Source organism: Meriones unguiculatus, chromosome 14 (assembly GCF_030254825.1).
Source record: "Meriones unguiculatus strain TT.TT164.6M chromosome 14, Bangor_MerUng_6.1, whole genome shotgun sequence".
NCBI lineage: Eukaryota > Metazoa > Chordata > Mammalia > Rodentia > Muridae > Meriones > Meriones unguiculatus.
The window spans coordinates 44685291-44705885 of NC_083361.1; the positions used below are offsets into that span (position 1 = coordinate 44685291).

The 20595-nt window shown below is 41.7% G+C and overlaps 1 protein-coding gene across 5 annotated transcripts in view; it reads left to right on the forward strand.

The window, feature by feature from the left end:
• The window catches only part of Herc2 (HECT and RLD domain containing E3 ubiquitin protein ligase 2), a 180137-nt gene that overhangs the window by 130727 nt on the left and 28815 nt on the right, over window positions 1–20595 (forward strand). For 4 of the 5 annotated variants that reach the window (XR_009585525.1, XM_060367233.1, XM_060367234.1 and 1 more), the window contains 11 exons: window positions 1320–1491; window positions 2623–2806; window positions 3254–3394; window positions 5175–5366; window positions 8585–8738; window positions 16246–16353; window positions 17867–17998; window positions 18529–18687; window positions 18777–18895; window positions 19431–19556; window positions 19966–20121. Coding sequence is in view for 4 of the 5 variants with exons in the window: in XM_060367233.1 (XP_060223216.1) it covers window positions 1320–1491; window positions 2623–2806; window positions 3254–3394; window positions 5175–5366; window positions 8585–8738; window positions 16246–16353; window positions 17867–17998; window positions 18529–18687; window positions 18777–18895; window positions 19431–19556; window positions 19966–20121 (1643 nt within the window). In the remaining variant the exon portion in view is untranslated. The remainder of the gene's footprint in view (window positions 1–1319; window positions 1492–2622; window positions 2807–3253; window positions 3395–5174; window positions 5367–8584; window positions 8739–16245; window positions 16354–17866; window positions 17999–18528; window positions 18688–18776; window positions 18896–19430; window positions 19557–19965; window positions 20122–20595) is intronic. The other variant, XM_060367235.1, reaches the window with a different exon arrangement.

Genomic DNA, 20595 nt, shown 5'->3' on the forward strand with positions numbered 1-20595 from the left:
CTCATAGTCTCACTCCTCTTCCAGTTCTCTCTCTGCTTTGTGTTATTGATTTCAGCCCTGAGTTTGATTATTTCTTGTCATCTACTCCTCTTGGGTGTATTTGCTTCTTTTTGTTCTAGAGCTTTCAGGTGTGCTTTTAAATTGCTAATATGAGATCTCTGCAATTTGTTTATGAAGTCACTTAGTGCTATGAACTTTCCTCTTAGCACTGCTTTCATTGTATCCCGTAAGTTTGGGTCCCATATGTTGTGCTTTCATTTTCAGTGAATTCTAGAAAGTCTTAAATTTCTTTCTTTATTTCTTCCCTGAACCAGTGTTCAATGAGTAGAGAGTTGTTCAGTTTCCATGAGTTTGTAGTCTTTCTGTTGTTGAAGTCCAGCTTTAATCCATAGCGGTCTCATATGATACAAGAAGTTATTTCAGTTTTCTTGTATCTGTTGAGGCTTGTTTTGTGACTGAGTATAAGGTAATTTTGGAGAAGGTTTTGTGAGGTGCTGAGAAGAAGGAATATTCTTTTATTTTTGGGTGAAATGTTCTGTAGATAGCTGTTAGGCCCATTTGATTTATAACAATGGCAAAATTTAGGTTGTATGGTTAAAACTACAATTAGTAGGACAGGCCATAAAAGGGATGAGACTCTGAAGTGGATGCAGAGCTTTGAAAGATATTTTATTTCATATACATATTGACTAAGTGTAGTGTCACATGCCTTTAAACTCAGTACTTGGGAGGCAGATGTAGGAAGATCTATGTGAGTTTGAGGCTTGCCTGGTCTACATAGTGAGGTTCAGGAAGGACAGAGCTACATAGTGAACTATCTCAAAACAGAAACAAAAACATTCATGCATGTCTATAATGTTAGATTAAATTCATCCATCCCCTTCAATTTTTCTCCTATCCCCTCACCACTTTCCTCCTCTCTCTCTCAGTACTCACTGAGTTGATTTAGTGCTCCTATGTGTGCTTGGGTATAGGACATCTATCTCCTGGAGCATGGGTAACCTCTCAAAGCAAGTTTCTCTGAAGAAAACTGACTTCCTTTCTTCAGCAGCCATCATTTGCTAACAGCTTAAGGGTGGGGGGGACTTTATGAGCCCCTCCTCATCCATGCTGAGATTTTGGCTGCCAAGGAGAGAGACTTGAGAACTCCCAGTGCATTTTGAATCAGAGTCTTCACTCTGGCCAGTGTAAGTAGGTGCTGCATCATAAATAGCAAAGTGTGGATTGTAGGTTTTCAAAATAACCTAAATGGTCAAATCATACAGAAAAAGAACAATCTGTGACCTTAAAGACAACTTCGATGTTTGTCCCTCTTTTAGGTGTGCCTTCAGATGCTGATTCTTCTTCTTCCAGCAATAAGATAAGTGGCACAAATAACTGCAAGCCTAATCGCCCCTCCCTTGCCAAGATTCTCCTGTCACTGGAAGGAAACCTGGCCAAGCAGCAGGCTTTATCACATATCCTTACAGCACTGCAGATCATGTATGCCAGGTAGGCTTCTGTGTTCGTTTGTAAGTCCTGCCATTATATAAACTATGGCTTTGTAATATTTCAGTTGGCCAGATATTTATGAGAATGTTCTGTTATTATTGTCTTAAGTGCTTCGAGTTGGAAATCACACATCCTCACCGGTGTTTGATAGGATCTTGGTGCTTTACAGTAAAACCCAACTGAGTGTTGAAATACAAATCAGAAAATCAGGCTTAAGGATGTTTTCACTTTGTTCTAGTCAGTTTTCAGCTTTGGGCCTCTGGTAGCACATCTGGTAGGATCCAAAGCAGAGCAAAACCTGCTCACCTCCTGGTCAGAAGTTAAAAGGAGAAGGAAACAGTCAAGGTTCTAGTCCCGTCTGTGACATACTCTCATGACCCAAGGACTCCCTCTAGACCCTACCTCCTACAGGTCCCAATACCTCCCAGCAGTGATAGCTGGGCAGCAGGACTTTACCACATGGTGTTTTGGGGAGTGTAGAAGGTCCAAACCATAGCAAAGCTTAAGCGAGTTGCCCTGTGAGTTAATGTATCCTTGGTGTGGATCTGATAGTTGTGCTGCCATAACTTAAGAGCAAAAACCTAAAACAGTCATAGAGAGGACAGTTAATCTGCTCCTTATTGTATCAAGTTTTTATTAAACATCAACTATCTATTTCTCAAGCTCCAAGAGCAATCCGATCTAGACTGAACTAGAGGCCTACTCTGCTCTGGTTTTACGTTAGACAGTCTTCCGCTTGTCATTACTGTGTCTGCTCAACAGATATGTACTGTTTTGTATAGCAATGAGGTTACATTCTGAGAAATGTATTATGTTAGTATTATGTGGAGTATATGCATGTAAATTAAGCTCATTGGGACCTTTTTAGTCGATAGTCTTCCTATAAAATCACATACATATTCCATTGTGGGTTGAAATGTTACTCTGTGTCCTATATCTATAAGGAAGATCAGGATATACATTTTAGCTTAGAGCTCTTGGCTACCTGGTTAATAATGCACAGTAGTTTTCTAAAGCTCATTTGTACATAGCTTGTAAAAATGAGACGTATTTTAGTGAGCACTTGACCTGCTGCTTCTCACAGTGCCAGATGAAAGGGTGACTCACCACAGTCTTGGCCTTCTTTGACAGAGATGCAGTGGTTGGAGCCCTGATGCCAGCTGGCATGCTTGCCCCAGTGGAATGCCCCTCATTCTCCTCAGCACCTGCTTCTGATGTGTCAGCAATGGCCAGCCCCATGAATGTAGAAGAAGGCATGCTGGGTGCTGAGCTCGAGGACAGACTGAGTCCGAATCTTTGGCAAGAAAAGAGAGAGGTAAAAGGGAACCTTAATGCAGTGTGGGATTTGAAAGGGACAGGTAGCTTCTTTGTGACTAGGAAATCCTGCTTATTTTGCCACTTAATTTTTATGTCTGCTTTTTTATTTTGAGCTTCAATTGGTAGAATAAATTCTACTTAAAGAGATTTCTTAGCGTTGAAGTGAAAATAGATTTGTTCTTTTAAAAAGTCATTAAACAGCATTCTGAAATGGTAAAGTCAGAAAGTCAGAAATTTGTTAATTTGTTTGGGAAAAGATTTCTTAGAGAGGTGTCAGCTCAGTGTAGTTTGATACGTGAGTCCTGCTGTATTTACAGGGCTGTTTTGGCTCACCAGGGTTGATAGGTGACATGAGCACTAGATCATTCCAAAATTCTACAAGTGGTTTCATTGTGCCATATTGCTGAGCTTCTTAAACATTTCCTCTGGTGTATTCTCCATTTAGATGGTTTCTTCTGAGGATGTTGTGACCCCCTCTGCAGTGACACCATCTGCTCCCTCAGCCTCCTCTCGGCCATTTATCCCAGTGACAGATGACCCGGGAGCTGCTAGCATCATTGCAGAAACCATGACTAAAACCAAAGAGGTCAGGAAACATTCTTCTTTAAATATATTCAAATATAAGATGGCTTTCAATGTATTCAAACATTCAGGAGTCGTATTTAGAGCTAGAGTATGCTATACCTCATATATCAGTCACATAAGTTCTCCCATAAAGTGCAGAGATAGTGGCACTAGTAATCTAGTTGGAAAACATACACCTTTATAGAGTTTTTTGTAGGGAAATGAGGGTATAGAAAAAGTGACAAAGGAGTAAGGTAGGAATAAGAAGGAAAATACTAGATTTAAGTAGTTGAGAAAGTTGTAGAAAAAGAAAGACTAGTCATAAGCTCTTTACATTGAGATATAATTTAAGAGCAGTGAGATGAAGCAAGGCCTTCTAACCTCAGTCACTGTCCTCTTATTGCACTGTGGATGTCTTTTATGTCAGTGTGTGTGGCTGTCAGGGAGGTTTCTAATCTGATACCAACAGTTAAGTGTGTGTGTCTGCCTGCGCCGATGAGAAGGGTTCCCATGACTGAAAGCTGCTTTCATCCAGTCTTTAGTCAAAGGCCTTCTGCTTATACATTGTACCTTTCCTTGCATTGGGTGGTTTGGGTATTGTTTCATCCACATGCTGGGATTTTTGTGACTGAGGCTCTGAGGTAGTGTACAAAGTCCACCCTCCTGTAATGACCTTTATTGCACATACCAAGATGTCTTAGTTAGGGTTTTATTGCTGTGAAGACATACCATGACCATAGCAACTCTTCTTTAAAAAACATTTAATTGGGGCTAGGGTAGAGTTGCAAAGTAAAATGCTGTATCCTTGCAAGGCTCCAGGGGTAGACCTAACTGAGTCAGTTAGGGAATGAAGAAAGGACAAACACACAGAAACACAGAAAACTGGAATTGAGTGGACTGTCCTCTCCAAGAGAAGCCGCAGCATCCTGGAAGCTCAGTGTATTTATTTTGTAGAGCTGAACAGGGAGGAGGGGTTACTGCACTCAGTTGAACAAGGAGGAAGAGTTATTACATACAAATAAACAAGGAGGTGGGGTTATTACATACAGCTGGATCATGGAGGCAGGCTTAGCTAACCTTAACAGGAGCAGTCTCTGTAGAGCAGTGCCTGCAGGCCATAAACATCCCAGGGAGAAAAGGCTTTGGCTATGGCGGACTTTTCTCACACATTACAGCATCCATACTTGGGACAGAGGGGAAACCTTTGCCATTGCCCTCAGAGCCTCACCCCTCTGGGGGTCGTATTTTGCCATTTTCCCATGGGTCTGAGGCTTGAAATGGCTGTGCTCATGTCAACAGCACACATTCATTCAGGGCTTCTTCCACTTCCTATAGTAAAAAAGTGAAAATATTTTTTAAAGTGTTGCCTAAATGATGTGTTAGACATATAGGATTGATTTTTTAAATAAGATTTTGTGAAAGACTTATAGAGGAGATCTAGATGAAAGTTGCAATATAAAATCTGATGAGTAGGGGTAGGGTTACATGGCATGGCATCCTTCTAACTCACATGCTGCATCACCTACCTGTGCTGCCTACGTGGTCACAGTAGCAAACTGTCTTTTCTTTATAGTTTAAGGCATTATTCTCTGATGTTGTCAGTGCTTTGCAAAAATAATTCCTTGTTCTTGAAAATCTGAGACATAGCTCAATGGAGATACTGGAGTAAGTCATGTCTTAGTCTGGTTTTTAATGTTCTTTCCCCATTACTGATGTGTCCTTTAGGCTCTAGGGTAAACTGGTGACTTTTATCTCTTGAGAGTTCATTCTCTGTTTTAACTGTTGATTGTCAATTGATTTAGGATGTTGAAAGTCAAAATAAAACATCGGGTCCAGAGCCCCAGTCCTTGGATGAGTTCACTAGTCTGCTGATCCCTGATGACACCAGGGTGGTGGTGGACCTGCTCAAGCTGTCAGTATGCAGCCGGGCTGGAGACAGGGGCAGGGATGTGCTTTCAGCTGTGCTGTCTGGCATGGGCACTGCCTACCCACAGGTGAGTAATGGGGAAGGCTGTATGTGGGGCCAGCCTTCTCTGCAAGAATCACTGTTCTTCAGACATACTCTAATCCTAGACTGCTCCATGGAGAGAGGTTTGAAAGCGGTCCTTTAAAACTAAATGTATCACAGTTCTCTCAGTTATATCTTTTAATCAGTCTAGGACTGGTTAGTATATCTTTTTTAAAAGATTTTTTCATTCATTCATTCATTCATTCATTCATTCATTCATGTATGTGTATGAGTGTTTACCTGAGTTTATACATGCATATTATGTTCATATGGTGCCTGAAGAGGCCAGAAGAGGGTTTTGGATCCCCTTGAATTGGAGTTGTAAGCCACCAAGTAAGTGGTAGGAACTATGCTTAGGTTTTCTGCAAGAGTAGTAAGTGCTCTTAAACCATTAAACCATCTTACTAGCTCTTGTTCTTCAAAAACAAAACCTTTATTCTGTTTTTATTACATTTTGTTAGCTGTGTTTGTTATGTGTGTGTATGTGTGTATGCACATATACTTTGTAGGAATTGGTTTCTTTCTCCTTCTACAATGTAGGTTCCAGGGATTGAACTCAGGTTATCTGGCTTGGTGACAAGAACCTGAGTAGTCTGGCTAGTGCTGTGTATCTTATTCTTACTAGATAAGTCTTTCTGTGTGCTTTGCAGGTTCGCTTCTAGTTTGTTTTTAGATACTAGACTGGTATTGTTTGTGGTGCAGGAATTCTCGTTTTCAGGTAGACAAATCTGCCAATATTTTTCAGGTATAACTTCTCAACAGTATGCTAAAAATCTTTATAAACATGATAGAAATTTCCCCAGCTTTTCTCCTGACCATCTTTATGATTTTTTTTATTATATTTACACGTTTAGCCATCTGCATTTTATCCTGATATAAAGAATAAAGTAGTGAGTGGTTCAGCTTTATTTTTTTTTCAAATTAAGTGACAAACCACTTGCCTTAACAATATTTTTGAAATAATTCATCCCATGACTTGAAAACTATTTTTATTCTATTCTAAATTCTTGTATGCATTTAGGCATATTTACAAACTCTTGTTTTATGAAATTACTTCTTTTTTAAAAGATTTTTTATAACATGTATGTATATGTGTATGCATTTATTATGTGTGTGCCATGGTGCTCATGTGGAGGGTTGAGGGCAGTCTGCAGGAATTGATTCTCTTCTTCCATTATATGGGCTGTAGGGATTGAACTCAGGTTGGTCAGGCTTGACAGCAAGCAGCTTTACCTGCTGAGGCATCTCACCAGCCCAGAAATGACTTCTTAAGCTCGAATGTCACAGTATTTTAATATTAAATATTTCAGTATTTGTTAGCACTGAGTCTAGGACTTTCTATCACTGTGGGGAAGTTTTTTTATGAGCCATCTAGAACTGTCGCCAACAGACATGTGACTGTGGGTCACTTGAAATGCAGACATTGGACCTTAAAAACTGAAGATTATTTTATTTAACAATAAATTACTTAAATTTGTGCCTCAGGCATGATGAAGCCTAAGTCTAATTTCAGCATCCAGGGGTCAGAAGCAAGACGCTCTCCCAAGAAATTTTCTGGCATTTCCTTGATAGAAATGAAATGATGGTTGGCTGGGCAAAGGAGGGCTCTGAAGGTCACTTGGTGATTCTGCACATAGGTGTAGGTTTTGACTATTTGGTGAATCGTTGGGTTCCACGAGAGATAGAAATAACAGTGCAATCATCTTTGTTTTGTTTTGTTTTCTTTTAAGACAGAGCCTCACAAAGGCAGGTCTGGCTGGCCTGGAAATTGTTGTATACACCATGATGGCCTCGAACTTGAAAAGATCTACCTGCCTCTGTGTCATGAATGCTGGAATTAAAGGCATGCATGACCACACCTTATAGCTCAAATTATCTTTACATTTTCTTGCAGTGGTGAGATGGATACTCAATGTCCTGTCCTTATCCAATATTTGGGACTCTTGAATTAACTTATGTAATTGTGCCTATGTGGCAGTGATATTACTTTGTCATTAATATAACTGTTTATTAAACTAAATTGTTATCTATATATGAGGGAAATAGAGTAGAAGAATAATCCTGGAAAAGAAAGTGGGATGTTTTTTAATGCTAAATTTGGGGACTGATAATATTGCTCATGTTCATGTCTTTTTAATTTTTAATTTTATTTATTATTAGTGTAGGAAAGGTAACATGCCATCTATATGTGTGGAGGTCAGAGAATTATTTATAGAGTCATTTTTCCATGGACTCTGGTTATCAAACTTAGTTTGTCAGGCTTACATGGCAAGTACTTTTATAAACTGAGCCGTATCTCTGGCCCAACCATGTTTGGAGTCCATGTGGAGACACTGCATCTGCCATAGATGAAACCTGAGTGGTTTGATTGTTCCTGGTTCCTGTTTTTAGCCCCAACTTGGCTTCCAGTGCCTTCTAGAATCTTGGTCATTGTAATCAAATTTTTGCTTCTTCCCATGATATTATTGTCCCCTAGGCAGACTGTTCTCACCAAGAAGTAATCTTGTCCAGGTGTAGAAGAGTCTGTTACCATCAGTGATGTTACAGTTTATGAGTCAGCAGCATAGACTGTATTTTGTGTGAGGTCCCTTCCAGATGCTTTCATGTGGATGGTCTTTTTAATTCTCCTAGTACCTTTACTGTGCCTTGATTTTATGGATAAGGAAACCAGGTCTAAAGTAAGCCTTTGTTTCTTAACTCATTTCCTTCCTTCCTTCCTTCCTTCCTTCCTTCCTTCCTTCCTTCCTTCCTTCCTTCCTTCCTTCCTAAATTCCTCCCTCCCTCCGTCCTTCCCTCCCTCCCTTCCTTGCTTATGTTGAGGACAGAAGTCAGTGTCAGGTGTCTTCCTCCATTACTCTTCCATTTTGGTTTTTCAGACACTGTCTCTCACTAAATCCAGAACTCACTGATAGGCTGGAAAGACAGGACCCACCTGTCTTTGCTTCCTGGGCACTAGGGATGCAGGTGTGCATTGTCATACCTTGTTCTTTACATGGGTTTTGGTGATCTAAACTCAGTTCCATATGCTTGCGTATCACTGAGCCATTTCCCCAGCCTCTTAACTTGGGTTGTTTGTTTTGCTTTTTCCTCCAAGTTCTTTACTCTGCCATGCTTATCCTGTAGAAAAGCACAGGGGAGGATGAGCATGGATAGGGCCTGGAAGACCCAGGGGTGCTGTTGACTTATTTCTCTGTTCTTTTCTAGGTGGCAGACATGTTGCTGGAGCTCTGTGTCACCGAGTTAGAAGATGTAGCCACAGATTCACAGAGTGGCCGTCTTTCCTCCCAGCCTGTGGTGGTAGAGAGTAGCCACCCCTATACAGATGACACGTCCACTAGTGGCACAGTGAAGATACCAGGTATGTGGAGTGCCATGGGAAGGGCTGCATGGTCCACTATCTGTAGAAGGGCTTATTTTGCAGCTACTTCCAGAGGAGTAGTCATTTCCCTTTTGTGAAAAATAAGAAATAGTATTATTTCAGATCCTTTTCCAAAACCTTTGTAATATAAAACACAACACAGCAGCTACATTATATAAGTTTTCTTTCTGTTGCTGTGATAAACACCATTACCAAAAACAGCTTGAGGAAGAAAAGGGTTTATTTTATTTGGCTTATGCCTCCTGGTCATATCCATATTGAAAGAAGTCAGCCAGAAACTCAGGCAGGAATTAAAGCAGAAACTGTGGAGTGGTACTGCTCACTGGCTTGCTCACTAGCTTATGCTCAGCTAGCTTTCTTACATATCCCAAGCCTGGCTACTGTGCTGTCATTGTTTCTAGGCATTTTCAGGGGCTAGCGATAAGCTGGATGGGTGGATGGACACACTAACTGACTTTTGTATGTATGTTGATATTTGACTGCAGTTTTAAAGTGCAAGGTTTCTACACTAACACCGTTCTTTCATATCTGAATCTTGGATAGTGCTGTTCACAGTGGGCTGGGCCTCTCATATCAATCATCAGGCAGACCAATCTGACCTGGCAGTTCCTGATTGGAATTCCTTCTGGTGACTCTAGGCTTTCTCAAGTTAATAGCTGCAGCTAACTAGAACATACACTAAAAAAAAAAAAAAAAAAAAAAAATCTAACAATTCCACTATCAGGTAAATTCCCCTTCATGAAGACCTAGGTCTCGAGTCGGCTGACCCCACATTCTGTGGACTGAAGTCGTCTGATGTTGGGTCCCTCTGATGTATAATTCTGGGAGCCTCTGTTCCTCAAGTGTATATTTTTAGTTTCTTCCTCCTTTCCTTTCACTCCTCCCGTTTACCTGCTACATGATTTATCTGTTGAGGCAGTCTGGCAAAAGAACTTTTATTTGCCTGATAGAATTGTCATCTCAGGGGCTTATTGCCTCTGTTTGCTAAACTAGGCCTAACCTTGAAAGCTTCTAGCCTCCATACAATCTAACCAAGGTCTAGAACATTTTCAGCCTCTGAGACTTACTGCTTAATAAGCTCACCCTTTCTTGTTCTTAATTGAGCTGACTGGTTCAACTCAGCTATTCTGGCTCAAAATTCTCTCCTAGCTAACTTATTCAATCTGGCTTCTCTCAGCCACTGAATTCCTCTGCTTGGCCTCAAACTAACTCCAGCAATTTACTCTAATCTTCAGGTTCCGTTTCATTCTCTGACTTGTTCTGTCTTCCCTGTTTAGCTTATTCTCTGTCTGCATCCTGTGTCCCTGTTACTGTCCTGGTGAACCTGGCCCCCTCCTCTAGTCTTTCTCTCTGCATAGCCCCTTAAGTAGCTTCCCATTCTTCTCTTTTCATGAGAGTTGGCTGCATCCTGTTCTATCAAGTCTTTCTCTGATTTGTCAGTTTTTCTGCCCCTCAATTAAACATTACTTTCGAACATGGGTACTTTCTTGTACAAATTAACTTTACCTTCATTGTTCAGGATTAAAGGCAGGTACCACCACGCCTAGACCTAAGCTTTTCTTTACCTGAAACTTGTTCTATACCAGGCTGGCCTTGAACTCAGATCTGCTTGTCTCTGTCTCCTGGATTAAACGCATGTATTCCAGCCAGGTTATATAGACCTAGAAGATCTTTGGATGTGATCTCTTGCTAGAACAGCCATTTTCTGAATTAACATTCCTCTATAGCAGTTAGGTGGCTGAACTTACCCTTCTTGGTCCAAATCTACTTTTGTACACTCCCACAACTCAGCATGTTCCTCAGCCTGGTCCTGATTCCATGTGTCATTGGTTCATCCACTTGGCAAGTTATTTTGTTGATTTCTACCAGCCTTGGCAATGTAACTCATGTCTGCACATCGTACCTTAAAATGTCAGCTGCTGTTGCTACTCAGCATCAAGATTATTGATTCATCAGGAGTTACAAAAAATAGTATTATTTTCTTTGAATTGCTTCCTTCTTGCTTATTATCCAGACTACTTTAGAAAGGTATTTTCCCTCACCTTTTAGTTGACTAACCAGTGATACTGTCTACAGGAGAAAGGCAGGATATAGGCTTGCTTCTTTCCTTGTGTTTACTGTGTTTTAGGAGAGTGAGTCCTTTCCCTGTCACTTGTCCAAAGTACCCATGTCATATTTGTGTGTTTATGTCATTAAGAAATCATTGACAGTGCGACTTCCAAAGTAGTTCTGGTGGGTTTTTTGATAGCTCCCATGCAGTCTGCAGTGGCCAAGAATTCTAGGGTTGTCTTGTATGATCTACCTTCCACTTAGGATTGGCTGTGGTTTCAAGAGCACAATTTGGTGCTAAGAGACTTATCGCTACTGTATTGTCATTGTTTCTAAACATTTTCCCCCTGTTGTTCTCCTTGTGGAGTTCATGACCCCTCCAGGTTTTTCTCTCTCCCTCTTCTTCCATAAGGATTCCAGCACTCTGACCAAAGTTTGGCTATGAGTGTCAGTATCTTCTTTGATACCCTAGTGGGTAGAGTCTTTCAGAGGTCTTCTGTGAAAGACTCCTGTCCTGTTCCCTGTCTTCTCCTGCTTCTGATGTCTATCCTGATTGCCCTTCTGAATGAGAATTAAGGATCTTCTCTAGGGTCCGGGGGTCCCGCAGGGACTGTTACTCCAACCAAGGACCATTCATGGAGAGGACTTAGACCCTCTGTTCAAAGGAAGCCTATAGGCTGCTCAGTTTGCAAGTGGATTCCCTGGTAAGGGGGGTAGGGGCTGTCTCTGACATGAACTCAATGGCCAGCTCTTTGATCACTTCCCCCTGTAGGGTACAGCCTTGCCAAGCCACAGAGGAAGATGATGCAGCCAGCGTTAATGAGACCTGATAAGCTAGGGTCAGATAGAAGGGGAGGAGGTCCTCCACTATCAGGAGACTAGGGAAAGGGCATAGGGTGAGAAGAGGGAGGGTGAGAAGAGGGAGGGTTCGTGGGCCTGGGAGGAGATGAGGGAGGGGCTTGCAGTGGGGATACAAAGTGAATAAATTGTAATAAATAAATATATAAATAAAATTAAATTAAAAAAACATTTTCAGTGACAGAAATGAGCTGAATGGGTAATCACAATGACTGACTTTCCTAAATCTTTTTTTTTCTCTAAGATTTATTTAGTTATTATGTCATTATGTAATACAGTATTTGGTCTGTGTGTATGTCTGCAGACCAGAAGTAAGCACAAATTCTCATTATAGATGTATGTGACCCTCCATGTGGTTGCTGGGAATTGAACTCAGGACCTCTTGGAAGAGCAGTCAGTGCTCTTAACCATCTCTCCAGCCAATGACTTAACTTTTGTATGGACTGCAGTTTTATTTTTATTTTTTTACATTCTTTTTTTATTTTAGTTTTTATTAATTACATTTTATTCACTTTGTATCCCCCATAGCCCCCTCCCTCCTCCCATCCCAATCCCACCCTCCTCCTTCCTTCTCCATGCATGCCCCTCCCGAAGTCCACTGATAGGGGAGGTCTTCCTCTCCTGCCTTTTGAACCTAGTCTATCAGGTCTCATCAGGACTAGCTGCATTGTCTTCCTCTGTGGCCTGGAAAGGCTGCTTTCCCCTCCAGGGGAGGTGATCAAAGAGCAGGCCAATCAGTTCATGTCAGAGACAGTCCCTGTTCCCATTACTATGGAACCCACTTGGACACTGAGCTGCCATGGGCTGGCTACATCTGTGCAGGGGTTCTACGTTATCTCCATGAATGGTCCTTGGTTGGAGTATCAGTCTCAGAAAATACCCCTGTGCCCAGATTTTTTGGATCTGTTTCTCTCCTTGTATAGCTCCTGTTCTCTCCAGGTCTTACTATTTCCCACTTCTTTTATAAGATTTCCTGCACTTTGCCCAAAGGTTGGCCATAAGTTTCAGCATCTGCTTTGATACCCTGCAGGGTAGAGTCTTTCAGAGGCCCTCTGGCAGGCTCCTGTCCTGTTCCTTGTTTTCTCCTTCTTCTGATATCCATCCTCTTTGCCTTTTGAAATTTGCAGGTAAATGGTGGGAACTGGAAAAGATCATCCTGAGTGAGGTACCCCAGAAGCAGAAAGACACAGGGTATATACTCACTCATAAATGGATATTAGACATATAATATAGGATAAACCTACTAAAATCTGTACACCTAAAAAAACTAATCAAGAAAGAGGGCTCTGGCTAAAATGTTCAATACCCATTCAGAAAGGCAAAGTGGACTACAGTTTTAAAGATGTCTGCTAATTTTATTCCATCATATCTGCATCTCTTTTCTTAATGTTAGATCCTGATTAGAACAGACTTGGTATATTAATTCTCTTACTACCAAAATCAATTACTAGGAACTTGGCAGGATCTCTTTCTTCTTCAAATTTTCCTGTCTCAATCTGAACTCTTATCTTAGATATAATGGCTCCTTTTAGTTGTTCTGTAACCTTAGTTTTACTGTATCAACTATTCCTTCCTCAGCCTTTTGTCTGAGCATGCAGTAAATTCCTGTGTAGATCCCTGGGTCAGTCTTGTCCACTAGAGGTTGTGCCATTTGAACTTGAAAGGTTGCTTTTCTGATGTTAAGTCCTTGGATCACTTATTCATCTGTGAAAGTATGAGCAAGCTAATGTTTCCTCCTTTAAGCTGTTGTGCTTTTCTGCTGTAAAAATTATATAAGAGTCTATGTTTGCGTTAGTCATCCTAGCTAATATTTGCAGAGAAAGGATTACTTTTAGTTTGTAACGTTCTTTCAGAGCATTTTCTTGAGTCAGTTCATGAATACAGTCCCTAACTTAGTTTCCTTTTCAAGGCATTGTGATATCTGTATTTTGGGTGTCCTGGGTTTAGTGTTGGCTATTTCCTTCCTTGGGTGTTTTTACCTCTTACCCTTTCTGTCTGTCTGTGTTGTGCCTTCTGAGTCTTCTTTTTCTGACTTAAATTTTCATTTTGAAATTTTTGTTGTTATTGTAAGTTTTGTTGTTGTTGTAAGTTGTTTGTGAGTTTTAGTACTTACGTATTTTGGTTTCCTAATTTTTGTCTGTTGCTCCTTGCTGTCTTGTGTCTTTCTATCTGTTGTTTTGAGGTAATGGTGGCAGTTGTGGTGTGTGAAACCTTTCTGGCCAGTATTCATTATCTGTAGGGGTATGTATGACTCCATACTTGATTTTTCTAATAGTAATTTTTAATTTATTTTTTTCGTTTTTAATGTGTAGATCATTTTCTTTAACTTTCAGAATGAAGTAGGGTTTGGGAAAATTTTTTTTTGTCTGATTTTGTTTTGTTTCCATTTTAATCTTACACTTTCATGACAAATTTGAAAAACAGGGTTGTTCATAGTAGCATAAGCCCTTAATCTCCGCACTGAGGCAGAGTCAGGCCTGTGACTCCTGTGAGTTCCAGGTCAACCAGTGATACAAAATTAGACCTTGTCTAAAAGACACAAAAAAGAGCTGGGTGTAGTAGTGTGCTGTTAAGCAGGAGGCAGAGGCAGGTGGAGGTCTGTAAGTTTGAGGCCACCTGGTGTACATGGTGAATTTTAGGACATCAGAGCTACACAGTGAGACGCTTTCTCTAAAATCACACAAAAAAGTAGAACAAACAAACAAGCGAAAACACAAAAAGAAAAATTTAAAAACTAAAGTGTCAGCTAGACTATAACCAAGTAAAGTTCCTGCTGTGTCATCATGAGAACCTAAATTTTATTTGCACCCCATGCACATTGGACTCCAGCCAATGGAGTAAGGTAGATGGAGCTCTGGGGCTTACTGATCAAGCAGCCTAGCAGAGTTGATGAGCTACAGGCCAGTGACAGACTCCATCAAAAACCAAGGTAGACAGTGCCTGAATTTTAGCACCTAATTTGTTCTCTATACAGGCACATAAACACACACACACACACACACACACACACACACACACACACACACTCACATACATGCAATAAAAATTGAACAAGAAGTATTTCTACCTAGCTTTTAAGTAGAGATCAGATGATTATCTTCCTCTTTTTCTCACTTCATATCTATCTACCAACCAAAAATATGTTCCAAAATCAGTAATTTCTTAGTAACTGCAGGCCATCTGGGCCAGTCCAATATAATTTGTTTTTCTCCTACTCACTTCTTGTGTCCTCTCACATAACATTCAAATCCATTCTCTAAAACTAGTCAGAGCTCCTTCATGAGGACTGTGACTGTGAATGTAACCTAAAGTCCTGCAGTCTCTCCTTTTGCTCTCATTCCTTTTGGAGGGTCTCCCCTAATTGTTCTCGCAAGACTTTGGATACCAAATAGTGAGACTTTACATTAAGCATTTCTCAGTGAATACCAGCAATTCAGTTCAGTTCTGCCACTACTAGAACACCCAAAGGTTAAGGGTACAGTCCAATAAGTCTGTCCCTATTTCAGATGTCACCCCACAGCTTACATCAGATTTGGCTATAAATCAGAAGTTCACAGAACCAATTGTGTTTGTCACCTTCTGATCACTATAACAAAATACTCGAGGTAAAAAATGTAAGGGTTTATTCCCCCTTTCAGTTTTGGAGGTTGCAGCCCATAGTCACTTTGCACAGGCATCATGTCAGGGCAGTACATGCAGGAGGTGAAACACAAATCACTCATCTCACAGCCAAGAAGCAAAGAGACTGGAAGGAGCCAGACTCCCACAGTCCTATCTATGAACACACTCCTAAAGACTTAAGGGCCTTGGAGCCAAGGACCATGTGTGGATATAACCTATAACCCCTGCTCAGACATAGCCCATGGCAGCTTAGCATCCAAGGGGGTTTCCCTAATAAGGGGAACAGGGACTGTCTCTGACATGAACTCAATGGCTGGCTCTTTGCCTCCCCACTCCCCCTGAGGGAGGAGCAGCCTTGGTAGGCCACAGAGGAGGATATTTCAGCCAGTCCTGATAAACTAGGATCAGATGGAAGGGGAGGAGGACCTCCCCTATCAGTAGACTTTAGAGAGGGGCAGGGAGGAAATGAGGGAGGGAGGGTGGGATTGGGAGGGAATGAAGAAGGGGGCTACAGCTGAGATACAAAGTAAATAAACTGTAATTAATATTTAAGAAAAGACTTAAGGACCTACCATAAGGCCCCTCCTACCTCTTAAAGATTACTCTGTCTCTTTGTAATGCCAAATGGGGGACCAAGTTTGTAATTCACAGACCTAGGGGGGGGCATTCAAGATCAAGCTTGGTCAGGTGATAAAATTGAGACATGGAAGTTTGCTTGAAGGTGAGAGAACAGAACAGATTGGCTAAGTGGGGTGGTTTCTGGCCTTATAGTCCATGGGTAGAGCTGTCTGTCAGGGGCAAATGATGGGGAAGGTGAGCAGCTGAGGCTGTGATTTTGGTGCTGGTTCTTTGCCAGTTCCTAGAGATGGTTCTGGTTTCTCTCTTCCTACTTCCTGAACTGTGACTTTTACTTGCTCTTTGGAGTTTCCACTGTGTTTTTTGCTTGCTTATACTCCAGGTGCAGAAGGACTCAGGGTGGAATTTGACCGGCAGTGCTCCACAGAGAGGCGCCACGATCCTCTCACTGTCATGGATGGTGTCAACAGGATTGTGTCGGTGCGGTCAGGTGAAGAAGGGAGGGCAAGTAGGGACCGTCCTCCTCACTGTGTTCTGTAAATGGAGTTGTTAGCATAAGGCAGGACACTGGTGCTTCATTCCATGGGAACTTTCAGGAAGGCATAGTAAGGTAATGAGTTGTAAAACAGTAGATTTTGTTTTCCTCATTCTGGGTCTTTGAACAAGATGATCTGTGTGCTCTGTGTTTCATACCACTGTCAGAGAGGGTATTGAGTGTCTGGTGTGAGAGATGTCCTGGCAGTTGGACAGCTGTGGATGTGTGAGAGTACTGGGTGAGGGACCTGTAGCACTGCTGGCATACTACAGAGCTTAGAGGAATTCTGTTCTGACTGATGGCAGTGAGGGTTTGGCTCATCCAGTGCTGTGCTGGATGGTGGGCAGAGTGCACAGTGGATGAGAGGCTTGGGGTCTGGTTTTGTCTACTCGCTGAGCTCCATGAGGTCGGGAAGAGGAGTCTAATAAGCTTACCTAAAAACTTTGAGCATTTTAGAACTGTTAATTCAAGGATATGCATGTGTGTGTCTTTTCACTTCTTTTTAATGGTGGTGGTGATGGTGTGTGTATGTATGTCATTCATCCCTACACGTACACACCTCTCTAGCTGAGCATCAAATCCAAGGCCTTTGTGCATGCTAGGCAAGCACTCTGCCACTACGCTATATCCTCTTTTATAAAGGGTGAGAAATTTTCCCTGTGAAAGGCTAAGTGTGAATGTTTGGGGTTTTATGGGCTGCATGTTGTCTCTGTCTTACCATTCAAAGTGTATGTAGAAACCAGCATGACTATGTTGCATGGTGTCACATAAGTCATTGGTCTAATATGGTACAATGATGATGGACATGTTTTTTCTGGCATTTTGATAAATGTCTGTCAAAAGAGATCTCATTTGTGTTATTAGTTGTGCTGGGTCTCGCTGCTTTTAGAAGCAAGTCCAGCAGGCTGTGTATATGCTGTTGCCTCGTGCTCCTACAGCAGTAGGTTGCCCAGTCTCTTGCTCTTCAGGAGACCATCACATAGCTCCACAGACCTTTGGATCTGACCAGGTTGCTCCATTCCTTCCTTGAATATAGCCTGTGTTAGCTATGCTGAAATTGTTTAGAAATGCCCTTTGTGGGGATTTTGGCCCTTTCTGCCATCTCCCAACTACCTGTCATACTCAGAAGCATCCTGAGAACCTACCTTGGTGTGAACCTGCTCTCCCTGTAGTTGTCACAGTACATCTAGTTATGTGTATAATTGTTTCTCTTTTTGGTTGTAGCTTCTTTTGGGGCAGTGTGTATGTATGTGCCTTCAGGTTCTCCTGTACTTGGATCAGAGGCTGAATAGAAATCTGTGGAAAGATAGAATAGCTTTGACCCACTGTGATGCAAGCTTGAGAGGTTTGGCTTGGAGGAGCCAGCTGACCTTTGGACCTGATGTGAACAACTTTGTTTTGCATCTGGGGAGTTTTGGTGGCTGATATTGGAGTCATCCTAACTCCAGGGTGTACTTTCCTCTGCTAGGTCGAGAATGGTCTGACTGGTCCAGTGAACTGCGTATCCCTGGTGATGAGCTAAAGTGGAAGTTCATCAGTGATGGGTCTGTGAATGGGTGGGGCTGGCGCTTCACAGTTTATCCCATCATGCCAGCCGCAGGTAAGAGGGCTGTGATCATTTGTTAATCTCCTGCTGTGATTATCACCCAAGCAAGTAAAACTGTGCATACTTTTCATTCCATGATTTAAGGGCTGTCTTCGGCTGCCCTGGGAGAAAACACTGTTAGAGTCCTTACCTGGGGAGGATCAGACAGAGAGCCATCCAAGCCTTCCAGGTGTCAGGGTACCTAGCGCCATCCTTACCTCTTGTAGAAAGGAGTTGGTACTGGTTGTAGCTCCTAATGCTTTTGGTTCACAGTTAAGTGTCAGTTTGAACTGCACGGCCCAGGATTGGAACTGGTTGCTCAGTGGTAGAATGCTTGTAAAGCATGTACAATCCCTAGGTTCGATCCCCAATACAGGAAAACAAGCAAGCAACAAATGAGCAAAAAATTGGCTTACATAACTTAGACGGCAGTGCTGTGGGCTTACCTTCCACTGTGTTCCAGTTGGGAGTTGAGTTTGTGAGTTTATACATAGGAGGTGGTCCTCACCATATCACAAAGGGACATTTGCAGCACTTCTTCACAGGCCCTAAGGACCTACTCTCCGATCGCTGTGTCCTCTCCTGTCCATCCATGGACCTAGTGACCTGTCTCCTGGACTTCCGACTCAATCTCACCTCTAACAGAAGCATTGTCCCTCGTCTTGCTGCCTCTCTGGCTGCGTGTGCTCAGCTGAGTGCCCTAGGTTAGTAGTACTCCACCCATGATCATGTTAGTTTATCTGGCTAGAAGAAAGTAGTCCAGCTTCTAACCTTTCCCTGTGTGTTGTTTCAGCTGCCAGCCATAGGATGTGGGCTCTTCAGAGGCTGAGGAGACTGCTCACCACAGAATTTGGACAGTCAATTAACATAAACAGGCTGCTGGGAGAAAATGATGGGGAAACAAGAGCTTTGGTATGAAGTACTAGGGTTTCCTGACCTGTGACCCTTTAGGAATAAATATGCTGCTTTAACCCTTACGGTCTCTAAGCCAGCAAGAAGAACTGGGAATTCTGTATGAGACAACTTTTGTCACATCCAGTCTTTTTCTCATGTGGCTGAATTTGCTAAGTTGAAGCTCGTCTAATTTGTATTTTATTTGACCCCTGTGAATATAGGTCTGCGCTAGATTTTACAAGCCTGACTGGTCACTTCCCTTTTATTGTACTGTAATGAGAAGATTTCACTCAGGTTATTTCAACCATAGGAGAAGAAGGGCAGGATTTGTATGCCAGAGAGGGAAAGTTCCCTGGGAGTGGCTATCTAAAACCGAGACCAAACATTCTGAATGTTGATACTTTCTTTTCATTATAGACACAAACTTTTCCCAAATTGAAAAGTTAACCTCCCACTTTTTTGAGGGAATATAAACTCCTATAAGAACAAAAGAAACCAGGGGCTCTTGTGCATTCTGGACTTCTATAATCGATATTGTTTTGTTGTTTGTAAGAGCTTCACAGGTAGTGCTCTTGCTGCTTTGGTGAAAGGCCTTCCAGAAGCTTTGCAAAGGCAGTTTGAATATGAAGACCCTATTGTGAGAGGTGGCAAACAGCTGCTCCATAGTCCATTCTTTAAGGTAATATTTTACTCCCAGCTCTTTGGCTGGGAGAGCCACTGGGAGCTGCTATGGTAGTGTGCTGTGTCATAGACTTGTTAGGGAGAGTCCAGTACTACCAAAGGGCAGTATGAAATATATCTCAAGAAGTGGTTACATGATCGAAGCCTTTAGTACATAAGCTGTTTTCTTATATTAGTATGCTCTGAGATACACAGGTGTTCTTAGTTATTGTATGCTGTGGGTCACTGCTGTTGGTCTGGGGTCCTGTGTCTCCAGAAGCTGTTTTATTCCTAGAAACTCACTCTGAGAAAGTGAGGAGCTTGGGAATAAGAGTCCTTAAATCTCAGGTTGGCAGCCAATAGCCTTATCTCAAACATTGGCTGTGTTTTGAAGAATCCCTGTGTTTCCAAATTTTTGTGGACTGCAGGTACTAGTGGCTCTTGCTTGTGACCTGGAATTAGACACACTCCCTTGCTGTGCAGAGACCCACAAATGGGCTTGGTTCCGAAGATATTGTATGGCCTCCCGTGTTGCTGTGGCCCTGGACAAAAGAACACCGTTGCCTCGTCTGTTTCTAGATGAGGTAAAAAAAAAAAAAAAAAATTTATATTATTTTTGGAATTGCTTTTGAGGTGTGACTATAATGAAAAATATGCCAATATAATAAGGCATGGTTTGTTTTGCTAAGAAATACCATAAAGAAACTTGTGGATAAAAATAGGTAATTTTTCAATTAATTTTTACCAAAGTACTGAGATATAATGAGATATAATGAAATGGTATGGAAGTTTTTTTTTTTTAACATTTTTAAAGATTTATTTATGTATTTTATGTATATGAGTCATATGTCTTCATGAACATCAGAAGAGGGAATTAATTCGATTACTGATGTTTGTGAGCCACCTTGTGGTCGCTAAGAATTGAACTCATGATCTCTGGAAGAGCGGCCAGTCTTTTAACTGCTAAGCCATCTCTCCAGGTCTTCCTTCCTTCCTTCCTTCCTTCCTTCCTTCCTTCCTTCCTTCCTTCCTTCCTTCCTTCTTTCTCTTTCTCTCTC